This window comes from Salmo salar, chromosome ssa24 (genome assembly GCF_905237065.1).
Source record: "Salmo salar chromosome ssa24, Ssal_v3.1, whole genome shotgun sequence".
Lineage (NCBI taxonomy): Eukaryota > Metazoa > Chordata > Actinopteri > Salmoniformes > Salmonidae > Salmo > Salmo salar.
Window position 1 is genome coordinate 41,113,913 of NC_059465.1, and position 23,165 is coordinate 41,137,077.

Genomic DNA, 23,165 nt, shown 5'->3' on the forward strand with positions numbered 1-23,165 from the left:
GCTACAGCAGTGATGCTGGGGGGGTGATGGTACAGTAGTGATGTTGGGGGGTGATGCTACAGTAGTGATGCTGGGGGGTGATGCTACAGCAGTGATGCTGGGGGGGTGATGCTACTGTAGTGATGCTGGGGGGTGATGCTACAGTAGTGATGCTGGGGGGTGATGGTAAAATAGGCCCCACAGTGAGACTGAGACAGGGATAGGTAGGGACTGAGGTCATTCATATTTAATCATGAAAATGACTCCTACTATTTCCCTTCTTCTTCCTCTTTAATGCCAGCCATACTTTCAGAGGAGATACAGTAGTTCATGCTTTTAATCCAGTAAATGGCCATACTGTCATGGCAGCTCCTAGAATGGCAGGTGATGCATTTCTCCAAAATGGGGCTTATAACTACAGGATCAGTAAAGAGCCAATTCTCTATTATATACCTTTCATCGGCCATTCTATCTGATTTAATGCCATGTATGTTACGATAAAGAAAATTCTGTATACCCACCCGTCAAATATAATCATATGTGATATACTGTAATTGACATGGAAGTAAACGGAAGCTTAATTTCATGTATGTTATGAGACAGAAATAATTCACACTGAAGAAGATTAGTTCTGGTGATGAACAAAGCAAAAGCCTTGTTAAAGCTACAGCGCCTCCGCTGACGAAGATGTCTATGGGGTACAAAGTCCACTCAAAAATGTTTTTTTTTTTTTTTTTTAATTAGTCCAAGGTTAATACAGCCCCAAAATGTTTTGCAGGTCAGCAGTCACTTGGACTTTCAAGAAGCAAGGTGTAAATGTTCACATCGTCATCATGATGTGGCAAGTGATATATTGAAAACTTGACTGCTGACATGGAAAACATTTTGGGAGTGTATCAACAGTGGAGTAATTAAAAAAAAATTGTTAATATTGTTTTTGAGTGGTATTGTCCTTTAAGGAATGTTATTGTACCCCAGAGACGAAAGAAAATAAGGGCTTTGATTATCAAAGGTAGTCCGAAAAAGATCTGCGGTTTCTTTGGAAGTGTCGATTTTCACAAAACAATAGAACAATGAATGGTATGGTGCAGAGAAACAACCCAGAAAACAGCTCTAGATTCTTCAAAGTGATGAGAAACAGTCATAAATGACTGATATTTCAAACATAAGAAGAGGGGAAAGGAGGTTTTACTGTAACTGTACATAATAGACTCTCAAACAGAACAAATGCAGACTGTAACTCATGATCTGGCCTAAAGAGACAAAAAAAAGTACAAGCGAAGGAAGATGAGGATTCAGAAGACAAAATAAAGAAAACAGTATTAGATAGTTGAACTTTGTGCAACAACGTACAGCACGGAGACGGAACAAAATGAGTAGGTAGATGTGAGAGAATAGAACGAAAAAGAGTTATTCATGCTAATAAATAAATAACCAGATGATGAACATGTGCTCTTGATCCAGACAGTGCTTTACGAGTAACAGTACGACGGATGGTAGGTGATATCTACCTGGGATGAGGTTGTCCTCCTTGAAGGTGGACATGGTCATGCTGGTGAGCTGGCGCCGTGTCTCCCTCTTCTCCCGCAGGATCTGCTGGAAGGTCCTCAGGCACTTCAGCCTCCGCACCTCCCTCTGGCTTATCTCCAGGGGGTGCTCCTCTGCTTTCTCTGCCTTTCCCGCTGCATCTCTTGCTGCCTCGCCTTCTGGGGCTGCAGGTGTATCTGGGACTTCTGGGTCTTCTGTGTCGGGCTGTGGCAGCGACAGTGGTGGGGGTTCATCTCCCTGCTCCTCCTGGGGTGCCGGCTCCTCAGCCGAGAAGGAGAGTGAGAGGGACTCTACAGTGGTGCATTGTGATAGAGAGATGTTCCGAGTGGGGGTGTGTGTTGGGCCCTGAGGCAGAGGAGAGGCTCCTTTTTCTTCTGCCTCTGCATTGGGTGGGGAGACCATAGGCTCTGGGCCAAGTGAAGCAAGGTCTAGGCCTGTTTGGGAAACGTCCTGTCCGGAGTAAGGAAGGAGAGAAGGTCTGTAATGGTCATCCTGAGCCTGTTGGAGGCCGTCAATGACCTCCTCTGGCAGGGTTTCACCTGGGCAGGGGTCTGAGGGAGCAGAGGAGAGGACACAGGTCTGGGTTAGTCTCTCTGTGTCGTCCAAGGCCCCAGGGTCCAACCCATCCTCTTGTGACGTTTGGGACATATCTGAGTGGGGTAGGTTTGTTTGAGACTCCACCAAAAAGCTTGTGGGCTCAGTCTCATCTCCAGGACTCTTGTCAGTTCCGGGTCCTTCCAACTTGCGTAGTGCCTCCCGCAGGGCGGAGCTGAAGTCCAGCACGACTCGCCCGATCCGCTTCACGTTAAAACCAACGTTTTGGATCTCTGCGCTGTTTGGGCGTGGGAGGTGCCCTGGCATAACTCCTTCATCTGTACTGACCAATGGAATGTCTGTTTCAGCCACAGTGGGCTGTCTCAGTAAGGAGTTCACAGCCCAGGTACAGGTCACCTCTGTAAACTCTTCAGTTATGTCGTGCTCATGGCCAGAATAGTTCTCCAGGTAACTGTCGACTTGGCAGTCAGTTGTGTAGCTGAGATCTGTGGGGGGAGCTGTGTAGCCATAGCTCTCCACTTCTTCAGTATGTCCTTCCACTGAGTGGTAACCAGAGCTCTGGGGAAATGAGCAATCAGCAGCACCCTCGTATCCCAGGCTAGGGTACTCTGAGTGGGTGTCCGTAGGAACTTTAGTCCCATGCTGTTGTTGCAGCCTCCGTCTATGGCAGCGCCACTCCTCGCGACTGGAAGTGCTGGCGGGGGAGTTGTAGTGTAGTCCAGAGGAGTGGAGAGAGTGGAGGTCAGAGCTTCCTGTGGAGGACTGGCCCAGGGTACCAGTACTATACCCTTCTGAGCCCCTATACTGATCCCAGCTCCCTGTCCCCTCCAAACAGCCAGGGTCCTCTCCTTCCTGCTCTTCCAGACTCCTCTGTCTGGAATAACATTGTTCTTCACACCATATAGTCTTCCCAGTCCCACCATGTTGTTGGCCACCACCACCCCAGCTCTCCACCCCACCACCCCGACTACCACCTCTAGCAACACCACGCCCTGCACTGTGGCTGGATGAGGGTCTCTCAAGGTCGGACTCTGAATTGATGCTGTGTCCTGAGGACAGGGAGCTGGTGCTGGGGAAGTCCTGGTCGTCCTGCCGTTCCAGGTAACAGATCAGTTTCCTGACCATGGTGGGCTCTGGGATGCTGTGTTCCGACAGCTCATCATCCTCCTGCTGCTGGCCGTCAGGCTCCACTAATTCGGTACCTGGCAAGACTGTGGTAGACTTCTCTTCTAACGTTGGCAAGTGGAACACCACTGGAGTCCCGTGGATGCTGTGGCGTTGGCTGAAGACGGACGGTCGGCAGACATTGGAATCTGAAGGCACCATCTGCCTGCCTAAACAGCCGTAAGCGCTGACAGGCCTCTGGTGGGAGGTGAAGGAGGATCCGTCACTCCCTCCTGCTGCCCCAGACCAAGCCCCATCTCCTGGACTGCCACTAGCCTTGTTTCCTGAGCGAATGCCCTCTATCTCCAGGAGTACAGCATCCACACAGGAAGACACCTCCTCTACAGAGCCACGCACGGATGAAAGGTAATCTCGCAGGTCTGAGATCTCCTCCTGGATTTTGTTGATCCCTCTCAGCTCTTTCAGAATGTGCTCGATGATGGCACTAGACTCCTCTTCCTCCTCCTCCTCCTCCTCGTCTTCTTCTTCCTCGTCCTCCTCCAGCAGAGTATCGTGCCGTGTTCTGTTGAAGTTGTAATCCACATAGTCACCCATAGAAACAGGTCTCTTTTGATCCGCACGGGTCTGACCGAAGTCTGCCTTCCCTCCTGCTGCCCCTGCCTCTGCGGAAAACCTTGAGTGTTTCCTGTCTGGGTTAATCCGGTTCTGGTGTCGGGCTTCTCTTCTCTGTTCTGGAATGGTCCGGATACCTGCCGGGATTATCCATTTCTGGTGTTTGGGTGTTCGTCTCTTTTCCGGGACAGTCCTAATCCCATCTGGGATACTTAATTTCTGCTTCCCTGGAGATTGGCTGCTGCTGTTGTGCTGCAGAGTGCAAGGGATCCTGACACAGCCCTCTCTGTTCAGCTCCACCTCCCCAACGCAGGAAGCCCCAGACACCCCTCCATGTGCCTTACAGTTGGGGATCCTCGAGGAGCAAACTTCCTCTCTGGGCCCATACCTCGCAAAAATATTTGTGGCCTCCTTTCTCTTCTCCTGTCCCTCTCCTCCCCCTTCCTCCTCGATCCCAGCATAGTAAAGGTCTGGGGCGGGTACTTCCTGTCCGGATCCTTGGAGCAGGCGGTGGATCTTCTCCCGAATGACAAGCGCCACCCTTGGGTTGGGGGCCCTCTTTTTGCGAACCCGTTCCTTGGTGTCCCCTTTGGGTGCACCGGCTGTTCCGTGTTGTCCATTGAAGCGGTTCTTGGAGAACATCTTCCCGGGACAGAAGCAGAGGCCCCTAGCCTTAGTTATCCCTCCCACATTGTTGCTGGAGTCACATTAAAAGAAGAGGCCGCCATCTAAGTCCGAGAGAACAGATTCATGGGTGCCTATTCAGCTGCACCTACTAGGAACTTTAGTTCATGGCTGTAAAGACACAAAATCAAGAAACAACACATCTTTACTTCGACAATGTGATTATAAGATAATATTAAGCATATGATGAATAGCATAGGATAGCCATGTGACTCCAGTCATTTATCTGTACACATTTCCTCTCCTTTCCTATTGAAGCAACAGTGGAAGAGGCATAATATATCATCGGAACTGAAAAACCACTGCTCATTTAGTTCCAACGAAGCAGAAAAGACAAGAACAGGAGGAAGTTGTAATCCATAGCACACTAGATAAATGCTGCATAAATACTTTCTATGTATAGCAGATGTGTTCCGTTCACAGAGTTCCGTTCTCTCCATTAATGGAATGGTTATTCACAGGAGCAATTGGGCTCAAATACCTAGCTCTTGGGATTCTAATTAAGTAAGTAACGCACCTAATTCTTAGAAACTCCTCTGTTATTAATTCATTATATTGCTACTCTGCCATTAAATGCCTAAAGGCCCATTCTGAAAAGGATCGAGCAGAGGTCACTTAAATTTTGTGACGAGGGCGGCATTGGTTTGGCCATGGAATTGGAATTAATTTATCTGAGTAGCTAATTGAATTTCAGAATGTAATTGGAAAAAGGTAGAAGAAGATTTCATAATATCATTTTTATTATTAAATGTTATTCTACCTTTTTCAAATTACATAATGAAAAACATGCCATCCTGGAACTACTGTATCTGGCAATATGAGAAATATGACACATGTACCAACATGGAGTCAACGGAATGTGGAATCTGATGAATTGCGTTCTGTGTTCTGTGTTCCGTGTTCCTATGTGTCTTCTACTCAACCCTCCCCCAGGATCCCTCTCACAAATATGAGAGGAGAAGTTCTGAAATATCTTCCCTCTGTTCAGTTGAAGCCTGTCTTCCCCTGGGCCTTAATGGCCTTTTAATTGCCTTGACTACAGTAGTAATTGCAAATCCTGTAACTAGGCAGGTCCTTCACAAGCTAGGTAAGCTCCTTCGACTGACACAGATGAAAACACGCACGCTACATATCCAATGTTCCTCGGATTAACTGTATTGGATGCAACACAGGACACAACTTTAAACTGTCATTGACACGATTACCAACCTTCTCACACAATCTCTAAGGGACAGGGAGAAATCAGGAGCGAGTACTTTTGAAGTGGTCTTAAATGAAAGGTTTTGTTGTGTGCCACTGAAAAGCCTTAGAGTTGAGCATCTCTGTGTGCTGCCATGTTTAATGCCCATCTCTGACTGGTTTATTGATTGGGCTTATTATTGAAGTCACACTTGGTAAACACGCTATTCAAACTAAATCAGCTGACCATCCAAAATCAGGACACACACAGTGTGTGTGTGTGTGTGTGTGTGTGTGTGTGTGTGTGTGTGTGTGTGTGTGTGTGTGTGTGTGTGTGTGTGTGTGTGTGTGTGTGGTGTGTGTGTGTGGTGTGTGATCTACAGCAGTGGGAGTTAAATGTCCCGTTTTTGCAGCCGCTTTTCTGGGTAACAATTACGTACCTTACTGTGATTGTTTTCATTAAAATGGTAAAAAAAATCAACCAAAATTGCTTCTTAGCAAAGATACATTTCTGCCGCAAGAATTTTGCTAGGACTGTCTGGGAGTGGTCTGAGTGGGGAGGGAAAACTGACAACTAGCTGTTATTAGCAGAGAGTTTTGGAACTCTCTTTCTTATTGGTATATTAGCTAATTTACCACATGATGATGTCACCATGGAAGGCCAGAACACCATCCCTGCAATTCAGTATTTTCAAACAGCTCTTAAAAAAATGACATTATCATCATTTTCACAATTTCACAGTATTATTCCAACCTCATAGTGCGGAAATATATATAAAACACAGGAAAAATAAAGTTTTTGACTGCACTGGGCCTTTAAGTTAAGCTGCACCCTGAGGGTGTCTGTTCCACCAGGGAATAGGAAAGGAAGTGCAATTTGGGAGACACACTGAACTAATCTGTAGCTGCTGCCTGCTGAGTGGATATACATTTGCTGCAAAACCAGCGAGTGTTAAAACCAGGCAAGACCCTGAAGCAAAGAGTGGACCTATCAATAACGTGTTAATAACACACCTTTTTTTACTCAAGTTTGGAAATTGGCAAAAGACTTCTGTCAAGATGCACACTTGCTTACTCCGCCTAACTGACCAGATAAGGAAAGAGGTGGATGGGGGAAAGTTCTGAGGAATGGTCGTGTTAGATCTTCAAAAAGCATTCGACACAGTGGATTATGACATCCTACTGTTTATTAAACTATGAGTCCTGGGTTTTAACAAGTTAACCATGGAGTCGGTCAGAGAATATCTCACGGGCCGTAATCAAATGGTGGATGTGAACGGGCCGCTATCCGAACCCAGAAACTTTCTTCGGCTCATCCTCTTCCTGTTGTACATCAATGACTTAAATGCAGCCTTTTCATGGGACCTTTTTCTTTATGCTGATAATTCTGCACTTCTTTTGTCCCACAAGGATTAGGCAGTGATTGAAAAAATCCAGAGTGCAGAACTTCAAAATGGTAGTAAATGGTTATCTGAAAATAAGCTGTCACTTCACCTGGGGGAAAACTGAGTCAATCTGGTTTGGATCCAAGAACAAATTAGGGAGATCCCCTGCCTTTAATTTCATGGTGGGGGGGACAGTGGTTACTGCCAAATATATTGTGAACTACGCTCTTAGAATTAGTGGTGACTCGAGGAACCCTGGCAATCCTTGCTAGTTGCTAGTCAATGTTTCATATTTGCACCTTTGGTTAGTTGAGGGGTTCTTGGAGGAACCTTTAATGGTTCAATGTAGCATTGTGTGGGACTAGAAATAACAAAAAAAATTAAGATAACTAATGTAAAATATACTGTGTCTGTAAAATGAAATATTATTTTTAAATAATCTTGAAGTAGAAGCCTAAGTATCGCTGTCCATTAGTTTACTCCAATTAGGGGAGGGATTGTAGGGCTAGTGGAAAACAATAAAGAATAATATCAACAACAAAAAAATATATATTTACCCAAAAATATATGTGGATATGATGATCCAGACAAGCAACATTAAAGCTGATCTACCCACATTTCCTTTTAAAATAAAATAAACATGTTCCTGGAGTGGAAGTGTGGCTTAGGAGGGGCATGGCTTAAAAATATATACACTGCTCAAAAAAATAAAGGGAACACTTAAACAACACATCCTAGATCTGAATGAAAGAAATAATCTTATTAAATACTTTTTTCTTTACATAGTTGAATGTGCTGACAACAAAATCACACAAAAATAATCAATGGAAATCCAATTTATCAACCCATGGAGGTCTGGATTTGGAGTCACACTCAAAATTAAAGTGGAAAACCACACTACAGGCTGATCCAACTTTGATGTAATGTCCTTAAAACAAGTCAAAATGAGGCTCAGTAGTGTGTGTGGCCTCCACGTGCCTGTATGAACTCCCTACAACGCCTGGGCATGCTCCTGATGAGGTGGCGGATGGTCTCCTGAGGGATCTCCTCCCAGACCTGGACTAAAGCATCCGCCAACTCCTGGACAGTCTGTGGTGAAACGTGGCGTTGGTGGATGGAGCGAGACATGATGACCCAGATGTGCTCAATTGGATTCAGGTCTGGGGAACGGGCGGGCCAGTCCATAGCATCAATGCCTTCCTCTTGCAGGAACTGCTGACACACTCCAGCCACATGAGGTCTAGCATTGTCTTGCATTAGGAGGAACCCAGGGCCAACCGCACCAGCATATGGTCTCACAAGGGGTCTGAGGATCTCCTCTCGGTACCTAATGGCAGTCAGGCTACCTCTGGCGAGCACATGGAGGGCTGTGCGGCCCCCCAAAGAAATGCCACCCTACACCATGACTGACCCACCGCCAAACCGGTCATGCTGGAGGATGTTGCAGGCAGCAGAACGTTCTCCACGGCGTCTCCAGACTGTCACGTCTGTCACATGTGCTCAGTGTGAACCTGCTTTCATCTGTGAAGAGCACAGGGCGCCAGTGGCGAATTTGCCAATCTTGGTGTTCTCTGGCAAATGCCAAACGTCCTGCATGGTGTTGGGCTGTAAGCACAACCCCCACCTGTGGACGTCGGGCCCTCATACCACCCTCATGGAGTCTGTTTCTGACCGTTTGAGCAGACACATGCACATTTGTGGCCTGCTGGAGGTCATTTTGCAGGGCTCTGGTAGTGCTCCTCCTGCTCCTCCTTGCACAAAGGCGGAGGTAGCGGTCCTGCTACTGGGTTGTTGCCCTCCTACGGCCTCCTCCACGTCTCCTGATGTACTGGCCTGTCTCCTGGTAGCGCCTCCATGCTCTGGACACTACGCTGACAGACACAGCAAACCTTCTTGCCACAGCTCGCATTGATGTGCCATCCTGGATGAGCTGCACTACCTGAGCCACTTGTGTGGGTTGTAGACTCCGTCTCATGCTACCACTAGAGTGAAAGCACCGCCAGCATTCAAAAGTGACCAAAACATCAGCCAGGAAGTATAGGAACTGAGAAGTGGTCTGTGGTTACTACCTGCAGAACCCCTCCTTTATTGGGGGTGTCTTGCTTGTTGCCTATAATTTCCACCTGTTGTCTATTCCATTTGCACAACAGCATGTGACATTTATTGTCAATCAGTGTTGCTTCCTAAGTGGACAGTTTGATTTCACAGAAGTGTGATTGACTTGGAGTTACATTGTGTTGTTTAAGTGTTCCCTTTATTTTTTTGAGCAGTGTATATATATATATAAATATATTAAATAGTCTGAAAAGCATTCTTACTTAAGAACATGTAAATATGGAGAGAGAGAGAGAGAGAGAGAGAGAGAGAGAGAGAGAGAGAGAGAGAGAGAGAGAGAGAGAGAGAGAGAGAGAGAGAGAGAGAATATAATGGAGGGAGATGAGAGAGAGCATAAGAGTGAAAGAGAGATAGAGGGATAGAGAGAATGTGAGTGAGAAAGAAAAAGAGAGTGATGCTTTTGTCTTTTTCTGAGGCCAGCAGAAACACAGACAGGTCTGTCTAACGCACCTGTGTCCAACTCCTTCCACAGAAGGCCAAGTGTCTGTGGGTTTTTGCTCCACCCTTGTACTTGATTGATGAATTAAGGTCACAAATTAGTAAGGAACTCCCCTCACCTGGTTGTCTAGATCTTAATTGAAAGGAAAAACCAAACACCCACAGACACGCCGTGAAATTAGTATGACACCCCTTATAACGGCATGGTAGAGACTGATGGACGCCAACAATGTGTGGTCTTTAAACATAAATATACCAGGGATGAACACTCCTCTGGACGCCATGGCAACACAGTGCCAGGTCCCCGTGGCCGAGAGACAGAGCTTCAGCTAACTAAAGAACGAGAAGCGGAGGAGGAGAGGAGGAGGAGAGGAGAAAGATGGGATCACAGCACAGCTGTGGTGGGAGGACGAGTTCAGTGACTCCATCTGTCACAGCTGCCATTAACGAGAGAGAGAGACAGAGACAGAGGGAGAAACAGAGAGACAGAGAGAGAGAGAGACAGAGAGGGAGAGAGAGAGACAGAGTGAGAAACAGAGAGAGATAGACAGAGAGAGGGAGAAACAGAGAGAGAGAGTACAGGTGAGAGCGAGGAAATTAGAGATTAAGAGAGAGGAAGACAAGGGAGAGAGCAAGAGAGAAGCATAGCAATTGAGTGAAAGACAAATATAGGTGGAGAAAAATAAAATGAAAAGACAAGAATAATGAGAGAGAGGAAGGAGGGTAAAGACTAGCAGAATGAGAGAGAGAGGAAGGAGGGTAAAGACTAGCAGAATGATAGAGAGGAAAGAGGATAAAGACGAGCAGAATGATAGAGAGAGGAAGGTAATGACTAGTAGAATGATAAAGAGAGCAAAGAAGAAAAAAAGAGAATGTACAACAGACAGTTATCAGCTGAATACCAGTCCTTCCAGGAGACAGTTATCAGCTGAATACCAGTCCCTCCAACAGACAGTTTTCAGCTGAAAGCCAGTCCCTCCAGGAGACAGTTATCAGCTGAATACCAGTCCTTCCAAAAGACGGTTATCAGCTGAAAGCCAGTCCCTCCAACAGACAGTTTTCAGCTGAAAGCCAGTCCCTCCAGGAGACACTTATCAGCTGAATACCAGTCCTTCCAAAAGACGGTTATCAGCTTAAAGCCAGTCCCTCCAACAGACAGTTTTCAGCTGAAAGCCAGTCCCTCCAGGAGACAGTTATCAGCTGAAATCCAGTCCCTCTAGGTGCCAGTTATCAGCTGAAAGCCAGTCCCTCCAGGAGACAGTTATCAGCTGAAATCCAGTCCCTCTAGGAGCCAGTTATCAGCTGAAAGCCAGTCCCTCCAACAGACAGTTATCAGCTGGAATCCAGTTCCTCCAGGAGACAGTTATCAGCTGGAAGCCAGTCCCTCCAGGAGACAGTTATCAGCTGGAAGCCAGTCCCTCCAGGAGACAGTTATCAGCTGGAAGCCATTCCCTCCAGGAGACAGTTATCAGCTGGAAGCCAGTCCCTCCAACGGACAGTTATCAGCTGAAAGCCAGTCCCTCCAGGATTCCACGATTGCATTTTTTTATTAGCAAAATCATAATTTCCCCCATTATATGTGAGGGCTTACAAATTTGACCAATCACCGCACTACTCCACATAAAGCAATCATATCATCGCTATATTATTGCATACAACTGACCCATCGCTGCTGTACAAAAATAGGGCTCATAATTTCAACAAATCAACGCACATTCACCGCATAATTTTGACAGGCACTTCATCCGGGTGGACTGAGCTACAGAAAGGGGGAGGAGTGGCCATATATGTAAAATCTATTTTCATGGCGTCCCAATTTTTAATTAGAAATGTTCATTTCTGTTCATAGACTACAGCTCAGTGTTCAACACTATAGTGCCCTCCAAGCTAAGGTTACTGGGACTGAACACCTTCCTCTGCAACTGGATCCTGGACTTCCTGACGGGCCGCTTCCAGGTGGTGAGGGTAGGCTACAACACATCCATCACGCTGACCCTCAACACGGGGGTCCCTCAGGTGTGCGTACTTAGTCCCCTCCTGTACTCCCTGTTCACCCACTACTGTGTGGCCGTGCACGACTCAAACACCATCATTGCCGATGACAAGACGGTGGTGGGCCTGATCATCAATGACCATGAGACAGCCTATAGGGAGGAGGTCAGAGACCTGGCAGTGTGGTGCCAGGACAACAACCTCTCCCTCAATGTCAGCATCTACTCCGCAGTGCTTCTGTCCAGTTAAGACTTTAGCATTTATATACTCCCCAGTGCTTCTGTCCAGTTAAGACATTAGCATTTACATGACGCACACTCACGAACAGAAGCACACATGCCTGCACGCTCGCATGTACGCACACACAGCAATAAAACTTACATACAGTACCAGTCAAAAGTTTGGACACAGCTACTCATTCAAGGGTTTTTCTTTATTTTTACTATTTTCTACATTGTAGAATAATAGTGAAGGCATCAAAGCTATGAAATAACACATATGGAATCATGTAGTAACCAAAAAAAGTGTTACATTTTTTAAAATATATTTCATATTTTAGATTTTTCAAAGTAGCCACCCTTTGCCTTGACGACAGCTTTGCACAATAAAGAAAAATCCTGGAATGAGTAGGTGTGTCCAGTAAGTTAAGTACAACCACGTCTGCCACCACGAAACTGTGTTTGTGATATTAAATGGATTGCATTGCAATGTAAAGTATTTCCAGTTAAAGTCACTTTAGTTATTAAGAGAGCTGGAGAGTAACAAGCAGAGAGCTTCATCGGCTTCATTCAATAGAGGAGATAGTAGGGTGGATGGGGAGAGGGAGTGGTGTAGTTGTAGTGTGTATGTAATCACTCTACCAAACAAATCAAATAAGTGGGCTCCCCTCCACCGTTCCACCCCTCCCTTCATCCTTTCCTACCTTTCGCCTCCTCTCCTCTTCCTCCCTGATAGCACACAACCGTTCCCTGAGTATTCTGTTCCATGTTTGGCAGCATGCGACCGCTAGCTAACGGGACTAGCGTGATGCTAATTGATTTATCATCTCTTTGCCATCCAGAGACGTCCAATCATCTTTCTGGTCCCATGTAGACCCCTGTTCCTTTCAGGAGGATGTAATCCTGCTCTCCCATTAGGAGAGGATAACGAACACCAAGGCCGAACTCAAAACTCTCTTTCCCAGGATTAAAAACAATGAAAGGAAGCAAGGCTTTTTGACGGCTAGCTGGTAGCTGAGAGAGAAGAGAGAAGCCTCCTGACGGTCAGAGAAGGTAGTGCCTTCAGCTGTATCCCTACTCCTTAAAGACTTCCGAATCCTTCAGTTCATTTGGTGCCTAGCCGAACTAGGCTAGTTGAACCGAACGAGTGTGCTCGCATACTACATTAAAAGACCTTTGCTTTAATTTTTTTTTTTTTAAGTGTCAAAAAGTGTCAACCTCTCCCTGACTGAGTCTGTAATGCCTACATGTTTCAAGCAGACCACTATAGTCCCTGTACCCAAGAAAGCGAAGGTTACCTGCCTAAATGATAACTGCCCCGTAGCACTCATTTTGGTAGCTATGAAGTGCTTTGAAAGGCTAGTCATTGCTCACATCAACACCATCATCCCGGAAACCCTAGACCCACTCCAATTCGCATACCGCCCCAACAGATGCACAGATGATGCAATCGCACTCCACACTACCATTTCCCACCTGGACAAAAGGATAACCTACGTGAGAATGCTGTTCATTGACTACAGCTCAGAGTTCAACACCATAGTGCCCTCAAAGCTCGTCACTAAGCTAAGGACACTGGGACTAAACACCTCCCTCTGCAACTGGATCTTGGACTTCCTGACAGGCCACCACCAGGTGGTAAGGGTAGGCAACAACACATCTGCCACGCTGATCCTCAACACGGGGGCCCCTCAAGGATTTTTGCTTAGTCCCCTCCTGTACTCCCTGTTCACCCACGACGTCGTGGCCAAGCATGACTCCAACACCATCATTAAGTTTACTGATGACACAAGAAAGGTAGGCCTGATCACCGACAACGATGAAACAGCCTATAGGGAGGAGATCAGAGACCTGGCAGTGTGGTGCCAGGATAACAACCTCTCCCTCAACGTGAGCAAGACAAAGGAGCTGATCATGGACTACAGGAAAAGGAGGGCCGAACACGCCCCATTCACATCGACTGGGTTGTAGTGGAGCGGGTCGAGAGTTGCAAGTTCCTTGGTGTTCACATCACCAAAAAACTATCATGGTCCAAACACACCAAGATAATCGTGAAGCAGGCACAACAACAACTTTTCCCCCTTAGGAGACTGAAAAGATTTAGCATGGTCCCCAGATCTTCAAAAAGTTCTACAGCTGCACCATCGAGAGCATCCTGACAAGCTGCATCACCGCTTGGTATGGCACCTGCTCGGCATCCGACCGTAAGGTACAACAGAGGGTAGCGCATACAGCCCAGTAAATCACTGGGGCCAAGCATCCTGCCATCCAGGACCTACACTACAGTTCAAAAGTTTGGGGTCACTTAGAAATGTCCTTGTTTTTGAAAGAAAAACATTTTCTGTCCATTAAAATAACATCGAATTGATCAGAAAAACAGTGTCGACATTGTTAATGTTGTAAATTACTTTTGTAGCTGGAAATGGCAGATTTTTTATACAATATCTAAGGCCCATTATCAGCAACAATCACTCCTGTGTTCCAATGGCACGTTGTGTTAGCTAATCCAAGTTTATCATTTTAAAAGGCTAATTGATCATTAGAAAACCTTTTTGCAATTATGTTAGCACAGCTGAAAACCGTTGTTCTGATTAAAGAAGCAATAAAACTGGCCTTTTTTAGACTAGTTGAGTATCTGGAGCATCAGCATTTGTGGGTTCGATTACAGGCTCAAAACAACTAGAAACAAAGACCTTTCTTCTGAAACTTGTCAGTCTTTTCTTGTTCTGAGAAATGAAGGCTATTCCAATGCGAGAAATTGCCAAGAAACTGAAAATCTCGTACACCGCTGTGTACTACTCCCTTCACAGAACAGCACAAACTGTCTCTAACCAGAATAGAAAGAGTACTGGTGCACAACTGAGCAAGAGGTCAAGTACATTGGAGTGTCTAGTTTGAGAAACAGACGCCTCACAAGTCCTCAACTGGCAGCCTCATTAAATAGTACCCACAAAACACCAGTCTCAACGTCAACAGTGAAGAGGCGACTCCAGGATGCTGGCCTTCTAGGCAGAGTTCCAACTTGCTGTTTATTATCTATGCAGGGTCACTTTACCCCTAACTGAATGTACAAATTTCCTCAAGTAACCTGTACCCCCGCACATTGACTCAGTATCGGTACACCTTGTATATAGCCTCGTTATTGTAATTTTATTGTGTTACTTTTTATTACATTTTTTACTTTAGTTTATACAGTGAATATTTTCTTAACTCTATTTATTGAACTGCATGGTTAGTTAAGGGCTTGTAAGTAAGCATTTCACGGTAAGATCTACGCCTGTTGTATTAGGCATATGTGACAAATACAATTTGATTTGATTTTGATTTGATTTGATAGTAATTTCTGTCCATCTTGAGATGCCATAGCCAGTTTACACTTCCTCAAAATAGCCAGAATTAGAACTCAAGAAATCAGTCATTAATTTTGATGCTTTGTTGAGGACATCTTTTCAATTTTACATCTAACTAAGATGTTTGGTGTAGTATTTGTCAAGAGACAAAACGTGCATGAAAACAACTTGTCTCTCGTTGAATGACAACAAACACTCCATTGAAGAATCCCTACTGTTGACCAATCACCAACGCAGGGCCGTAGACTTCGGGCTATTGACTTCGGCTTGCCTTGAGAGAGAATGTTATGTCCACAAACTGCAAAAACAAACTGAAAAAAAATGATTCTGCACTTACTGTCCTGAACTGTTTCGAATTGGAAGCATGCTGATGCCTTAACCATTCCACGTCTTGTATCAAAATGCATTGAGGGATCAGATCTGCATCCACACCAGTGATGCCGGTGATGAGATTGACATGCTATGATCAAATACAGAACGTCCTTTTAAACCCCAGTGTTATCAGGCTCAAGCACTCACCAACCGTAATTCTATAGGGCCCTATCAAATCTGGTTAATTTTTTCCTAAATTCCATGTTCTACGTTTAGTTTTTACAGGTTTTGGTTTCTTCCCTGTTTTTTACAGTTTTTTTCTCTCAAAATCACACTTTTTTTAATAGAAAAACAACAATGGATATTTCAATTCCACTACAATGCTAAAATCAGATCAGGAGACCACTTTTGAGGTCTTGGAAAAATATAATCCATTTTAATTTTTCGGTGTAGATACCCTTTAATTCCATTGTAGATACCCTTTAATTCAACTGCTGTGTCAGCAAGAGACTTGTTTGTTTAGCTGTGTTTCTGTGGCACACATGTAATTGCAGAACTCTACGTTAGCTCTTCAGAAAGTTGAAGGAAAAAACGAATCACTGATGCATTTTTACCATGTCTTATGATAGTCTTGGGCATATCAGTCCATTTTCGAATAAATGCAATACATTTATTTGATTTTGATACTAAGTTCAATACTTTTTAAAATATTTTTTAATTCCGTTTTATTGTCTTGATTCCGTGATTTTGTCCACATTCTCCGCATCGCAAATTTTATAGTGCCCTACTTGTAGCTGGGAGACTAAGACAGTTCCATGGAAGGAGACATACAAACCCTGATACAATAATCAGGTCAGTTCACCTCAGGTGGCTATAGTCTGGACCGTTCTGAGCTGAACAAATCAATAACAAGCAAAGAATAGAAGTCATCCTTCTCGCTCTCCCTTTCAGTCTGCCAACACAGATCAGAGTGATCTCTCTCTCTCTCTCTCTCTCTCTCTCTCTCTCTCTCTCCCTCTCTATCTCTCTCTTTATCTTTCTTTCTCTCTCTCCCTCTCTCTCCCCCTCTCACTCTAGTTCTGTCACTGGGGGACACTGACCTCAGTCTCTATCCTCTCTGATCCCCAATGTCTGTCTGCTTCCAGCCACCCACCCCATCAATCACAAAATCAGGGCTGTGTATAGGTGTGTGTGTGCTTGTGCATGTGCGTGTGTGTGTTTACACCAGGGAGTGGGCAACCCTGGTCCTAGAGTGCCGCAGGGCACTTCATGTCTTTTGATTAGACCGACCTGGAAAACCAGGTGTGTTGAATTTTGTCAATCACTGAACTGCTCAATTAGCTAAGTAGCTCAGTGTGGTGTCTAGTTGGGACAAAAATCCTTCAGTACCTACGGCACTTTAACAACAGGGTTGACTACTCCTTGTGTTCACGTTTTACTATTAGTACCAGAAATCCTCACAAGAATACTAAAACCAACTGAAATTCAGAGAAGGGAGGACATTTTGCCAGTCCTCACTTGTAAAAATACAACTTTAGGTTTAAGGGTTAGGTTTGGGGTTAGGATTAGGATTAGAAATTGAGTTATGGGTTAGGTTTAGGGTTAGGATAAAAAATTGGGTTATGGGTTAGGTTTAGGGTTAGGATTAGAAATTGGGTTATGGGTTAGGTTTAGGGTTAGCATTAGAAATTGGCTTATGGGTTAGGTTTAGGGTTAGAAATTAGTGTTAGGGTTAGGGGTTAAGGTTAGGGTAAGGCTAAGGGGTTAGGGAAAATAGGATTTTGAATTGTTGGTTCCCAAAAAGTCCTCACAACTATACAGTAGTATGTCATAGTTGTGTGTGCGTGTGTCCCTGTCTGTTCCTGTTGATGTGATTGACAGCCTCCACATCATCAGTGCATACAGAAGCATCAGATTGCCCGTGTACATACACTGCGTGCACAATTACTAGGCAAGTGAGTATTCTGATCTGATCATTGTTTCTATTCACATTTTCCAACTCCAAACCATATAAACTTGAATGCTTATTGGATTTAATCATTTTCAGGTGATATGTATTTGTGTAATGAGGGAGGGTGTGGCGAAAGTGAATAACATCTTATATCAAGGTGTGCATAATTATTAGGCAGCCTCATTACCTCAGGTAAAATGGGCCAAAAAAGAAATTTAACTGACACTGAAAAACCAAAAATGTAAAATGCCTTTCAGACGGATGCGACACTTTAAATAGCTAAACTATTGAGGTGTGACCACCGGACATTCAAACGTTTTGTTGCGAATAGTCATCTGGGGCGCAAAAAACACATGGGGAAGAAAAGGCTCAAATTAACTGCAAAAGACTTGAAGAATTAAACGTCAAACTACCAGGAACCCATTATCCTCCAATGCCACCGTATTCCAGAACTGCAACCTACCTGGAGTGTTCAGAAGTACAAGGTGTCAAGTGCTCAGAGACATGGCCAAGGTCAAGAAGACTGAAACAAGACCACCACTGAATAAGATTCACAAGTTGAAGCGTCAAGATTGGGCAAAGAAATACCTGAAGACAGACTTTTTCAAAGGTTTTATGGACAGATGAAATGAAAGTGACTCTTGATGGACCAAATGGATGGGCCCGTGGCTGGATCAGTAATGGACACAGGGCAACACTTTGAGTTAGGTGCCAGCAAGGTGAAGCAGGGGTACTGGTATGGGCTGCTATCATTGAGGATGAGGTCATTTAACCTTTTCGGGTTGAAGATGGACTGAAACTCAACTCCCAAACCTACTGCCAGTTTCTGGAAGATTCTTTCGTCAAACAGTGGTACAGGAAGACGTCCTCAGCATTCTAGAAGGCCATGATCTTTATGCAGGACAATGCTCCATCACATGCATCCAAGTACTCCACTGCTTGGCTAGCCAGCAAGGGCCTCAAAGATGCCTGAATAATGACCTGGCCCCCTTCCTCACCTGACTTAATCCTATTGAGAACTTGTGGGCCCTTCTCAAACGTGAGATTTACAGTGATGGAAGACAATACACATTTTTGAACAGCATTTGGGAGGCTGTGGTTGCTGCTTCAGTGAAAACTGATTGTGAACAGATCAAGAAACTGACAGACTCCATGGATGGAAGGCTCATGGCCGTTATTGAAAATAAGGGTGGCTATATTGGTCACTGAATATTTTTGAAAGGCCAAAAATGTTATATAATTGTCATTTTGTGTTACTTATCTGTTACACTTACTCTAAAAATTGAGAATAAACAAGTGAGTTGAGAGAAAGTATTATTGTAATTTAGTTGCCTAATAATTCTGCACACTAATAGTTGCCTAATAATTGTGCACACTTATATATTTCCCTGAGAAAGACAAAACTCACTTTTCCTTTGTTAAACATTCAGGTTTGAGGTTCAATAACATTTTGGATTGACTGAGAGCATTGTGTTTGTTCAACAATAAAATGAATCCAGAGGAATACAATTTGCCTAATAATTGTGCACGCAGCGTATTAAATTACAGGTAGTTACAGCACTGATACCATGGTACCAGTGCATGGCACACACACACACACACACACACACACACACACACACACACACACACACACACACACACACACACACACACACACACACACACACACACACACACACACACACACACAGGTTGACAGTCAATCATACACAATTAGTAAATTAGGTAGCTGAATATAAAGGGAGCCTTCTGTGTTTGTGCACAGATAGGCATCAACAGACATTTGGTTTGAAACGTCAACATACTGACAATTACAATCAGTCAGTACAATGATCAAACCAGTCAGTCAGTATCACGATTAAACCAGTCAGTCAGTACCACGATTAAACCAGTCAGTCAGTACCACGATTAAACCAGTCAGTCAGTACCACGATTAAACCAGTCAGTCAGTCAGTATCACGATTAAACCAGTCAGTCAGGACCACGATTAAACCAGTCAGTCAGTCAGTACCACGATTAAACCATTCAGTCAGTCAGTATCATGATTAAACCAGTCAGTCAGTATCACGATAAAACCAGTCAGTCAGTATCACAATAAAACCAGTCAGTCAGTCAGTATCACGATTAAACCAGTCAGTCAGTACCCCAATTAAACCAGTCAGTCAGTCAGTACCACAATCAAACCAGTCAGTCAGTCAGTACCCCGATTAAACCAGTCAGTCAGTCAGTACCACGATTAAACCAGTCAGTCAGTACCACGATTAAACCAGTCAGTCAGTATCACGATTAAACCAGTCAGTCAGTATCACGATCAAACCAGTCAGTCAGTACCACGATTAAACCAGTCAGTCAGTATCACAATCAAACCAGTCAGTTAGTCAGTACCACGATTAAACCAGTCAGTCAGTCAGTACCACGATCAAACCAGTCAGTCAGCACCACGATCAAACCAGTCAGTCAGTACCACGATTAAACCAGTCAGTCAGTCAGTACCACGATCAAACCAGTCAGTCAGTACCACGATCAAACCAGTCAGTCAATACCACAATTAAACCAGTCAGTCAGTACCACGATCAAATCAGTCAGTCAATACCACAATTAAACCAGTCAGTCAGTACCACGATTAAACCAGTCAGTCAGTGAGTACCACAATTAAACCAGTCAGTCAGTCAGTACCACGATTAAACCAGTCAGTCAGTACCACGATTAAACCAGTCAGTCAGTACCACGATTAAACCAGTCAGTCAGTACCACGATTAAACCAGTCAGTCAGTACCATGATTAAACCAGTCAGTCAGTACCACGATCAAACCAGTCAGTCAATACCACAATTAAACCAGTCAGTCAGCACCACGATCAAACCAGTCAGTCAGTACCACGATCTAACCAGTCAGTCAGTACCACGATCAAACCAGTCAGTCAGTCAGTACCACGATCAAACCAGTCAGTCAGTCAGTACCATGATCAAACCAGTCAGTCAGTACCATGATTAAACCAGTCAGTCAGTATCACGATTAAACCAGTCAGTCAGTACCACGATTAAACCAGTCAGTCAGTACCACGATTAAACCAGTCAGTCAGTACCACGATCAAACCAGTCAGTCAATACCACAATTAAACCAGTCAGTCAGCACCACGATCAAACCAGTCAGTCAGTACCACGATCTAACCAGTCAGTCAGTACCACGATCAAACCAGTCAGTCAGTCAGTACCATGATCAAACCAGTCAGTCAGTTCCACGATCAAACCTCAGTATAAGAGTATGAGCCCAGGCTGACAATCAATCATCAGACAGTCAATAGTGAATTAGGGATGAAGGCTGAATGGAGCCTGACTGTGTGGTTGTGTGGTTATGCACACGTATAGGAAGCCACTGAGGGTCACAGAGTCACAGTGTCACATCCACTACCTGACGCTGAGGGTCACAGAGTCGCAGTGTCACACCCACTACCTGACACTGACAGTCACAGAGTCCCAGTGTCACATCCACTACCTGACACTGACAGTCACAGAGTCCCAGTGTCACACCCACTACCTGACACTGACAGTCACAGAGTCGCAGTGTCACACCCACTACCTGACACTGACAGTCACAGAGTCCCAGTGTCACACCCACTACCTGACACTGACAGTCACAGAGTCCCACCCACTACCTGACACTGACACATCTACTGCCTAACATAAACACTCATAGCTCAGTAGGACAGAACACCCCATCACGACTACAGTAGAATACAGGAGAATACATTAGAATATAGAAGAATACAGTAAACTCCAGTAGAATACAGTAGAATACAGGAGAATACATTAGAATATAGAAGAATACAGTAAACTCCAGTAGAATACAGTAGAATACAGTAGACTAAAGTAGACTACAGGACAATACAGTAGAATACAGTAGAATACAGGAGAATACAGTAAACTATAGTAGACTACAGTAGACTACACGATAATACAGTAGAATACAATAAAATACAGTAGAATACAGTAAAATACAGTAGACTACAGTAGAATACAGTAGACTACAATAGAATACAGTAAAATACAGTAGACTACAGTAAAATACAGTAGACTACAGTAGACTACAGTAAAATACAGTAGACTACTGTAAAGTCAGCACTAGGCAGACAGAAAATAAAACAATCCAGTGAAAGCTAAGAAGAGAGAAACAGAGGTGAGGTACTGTAGAGGCTAAGAGCACTGCGGTGGCAGTAATATTTCCATATGTCCCTGTGGATTTCTCTTGAGGACATTCTGGCAGTATGAGGTTTAAATAGAATCCCTCAGCTCAGCTGGCTGCGGTAAGGATGGGAGAGGACTTGTGTTTCTTTGTCTTCACTATTTCTGCTATTTGCAAATTAGCTTGTCAAAACGGTCTGTGCATGCACTGCATAATCTGTAAGTCTAACAACAGGTGATCATGCAGACAGTCAGCCACGGAGAGAGATAACAAAACAGATACCAACTTACCTAAAAAAGATATCTCCAGAGATAAATCAGTAACAATCAAGAGGAACCGAAGAGTGAAATACAACCTGTTGAACAAAGTTTCAAATCAACTGAATTATCTAGAATGAGCCTGACAAGGGGTGATCCACAAGAGGAGCAGAGTCCAACCATCAACAGGAGAGGTCCAACAACCACACCACTTTTTTGTTGTTGAAAAGGCTAAAGGAATGTTAAAATTGAGGGCATGACTGTCATGTCCCCCACTGGTGTTCGATGGGCAATCCCATAAGCCTTAGCAGCGAGGTAAGCAGAGCCAGCACGGACATCTGTACTGGTCCAAAGCAGAAAGAGAAAGGAAAAACTGTCTATACTCTCTATCTTCCTTGATTCTCCCTCTCTCTCTCTCTCTCTCTCTCTCTCTCTCTCTCTCTCTCTCTCACACACTCACTCTCTTTCTCTCTCTCTCTCTTTTCCTTTCAAACACACACAGTACAGTTGAATCTGTGTCTCTTTCAGTCTGTCACTTTGATTCTATCACTCTCTTTCTTTCTCAATCCTCCTCTCTTTCACACTCTGACACGTGCCACACTCGCTTACACAAGCTCTCTCCTCGTCTTTCTTTATCAATCTATAGTCCCTTCATCCTGTTTGTTCTCTCCCTCTAGTTTTCTCCTCCTCTCACTCCAGTTGGAGTGAATGCAGCTTGTTGCTCAGAGAAAACAGCTGCTTTACGTCTTCTGCGCTCCCTCACTCTACCAATCTCTTTATTTCTTTATTGCGCTCGCTCGCTCTCGCTCTTTTCCTGCTCTCTCTCCTTTCGTGCTCTCGTTCTTTTCGTGCTCTCTCTCTTGCACAATTTCACTCTCTCACACAGAGACAGCCAAGCACCAACACTCACACATCTCTCTCTCTCTCTCTCTCTCTCTCTCTCTCTCTCTCTCTCTCTCTCTCTCTCTCTCTCTCTCTCTCTCTCTCTCTCTCTCTCTCTCTCTCTCTCTCTCTCTCTCTCTCTCTCTCTCTCTCTCTCTCTCTCTCTCTCTCTCTCTCTCTCTCTCTATATATATATATATATATATTTACATGTTCTTAAGTAAGAATGCTTTTCAGACTATTTAACCACATCACAATTCTGTTGTTGTTGTTTTTTAAATCACAATGATCTGCTCATGTCTAGTAGATGTATCAGAAATACAGTACCAGTCAAAAGACTGGACACACCTACTCATTCCAGGGTTTTTCTTTGTTTTTACTATTTTCTACATTGTAGAA

At 44.4% G+C, this 23,165-nt stretch overlaps 1 protein-coding gene across 1 annotated transcript; it reads right to left on the reverse strand.

The window, feature by feature from the left end:
• Positions 1–1,342: 1,342 nt before the first annotated feature.
• LOC123730413 (uncharacterized) lies at positions 1,343–22,616 on the reverse strand. The gene is made up of 2 exons (XM_045707011.1): positions 21,918–22,616; positions 1,343–4,614 (listed from the first exon to the last, which is right to left on the reverse strand). Exon 2 carries the CDS (start codon positions 4,459–4,461, stop codon positions 1,399–1,401), a length of 3,063 nt encoding a protein of 1,020 aa, XP_045562967.1. The 5' UTR covers positions 4,462–4,614; positions 21,918–22,616; the 3' UTR covers positions 1,343–1,398.
• Between the last annotated feature and the right edge of the window lie 549 nt (positions 22,617–23,165).

Bases quoted from the DNA above. Each gene is read 5' to 3' on its own strand.
- LOC123730413 (XM_045707011.1), bottom strand. From the start codon at position 4,461: ATGTTCTCCAAGAACCGCTTCAATGGACAACACGGAACAGCCGGTGCA.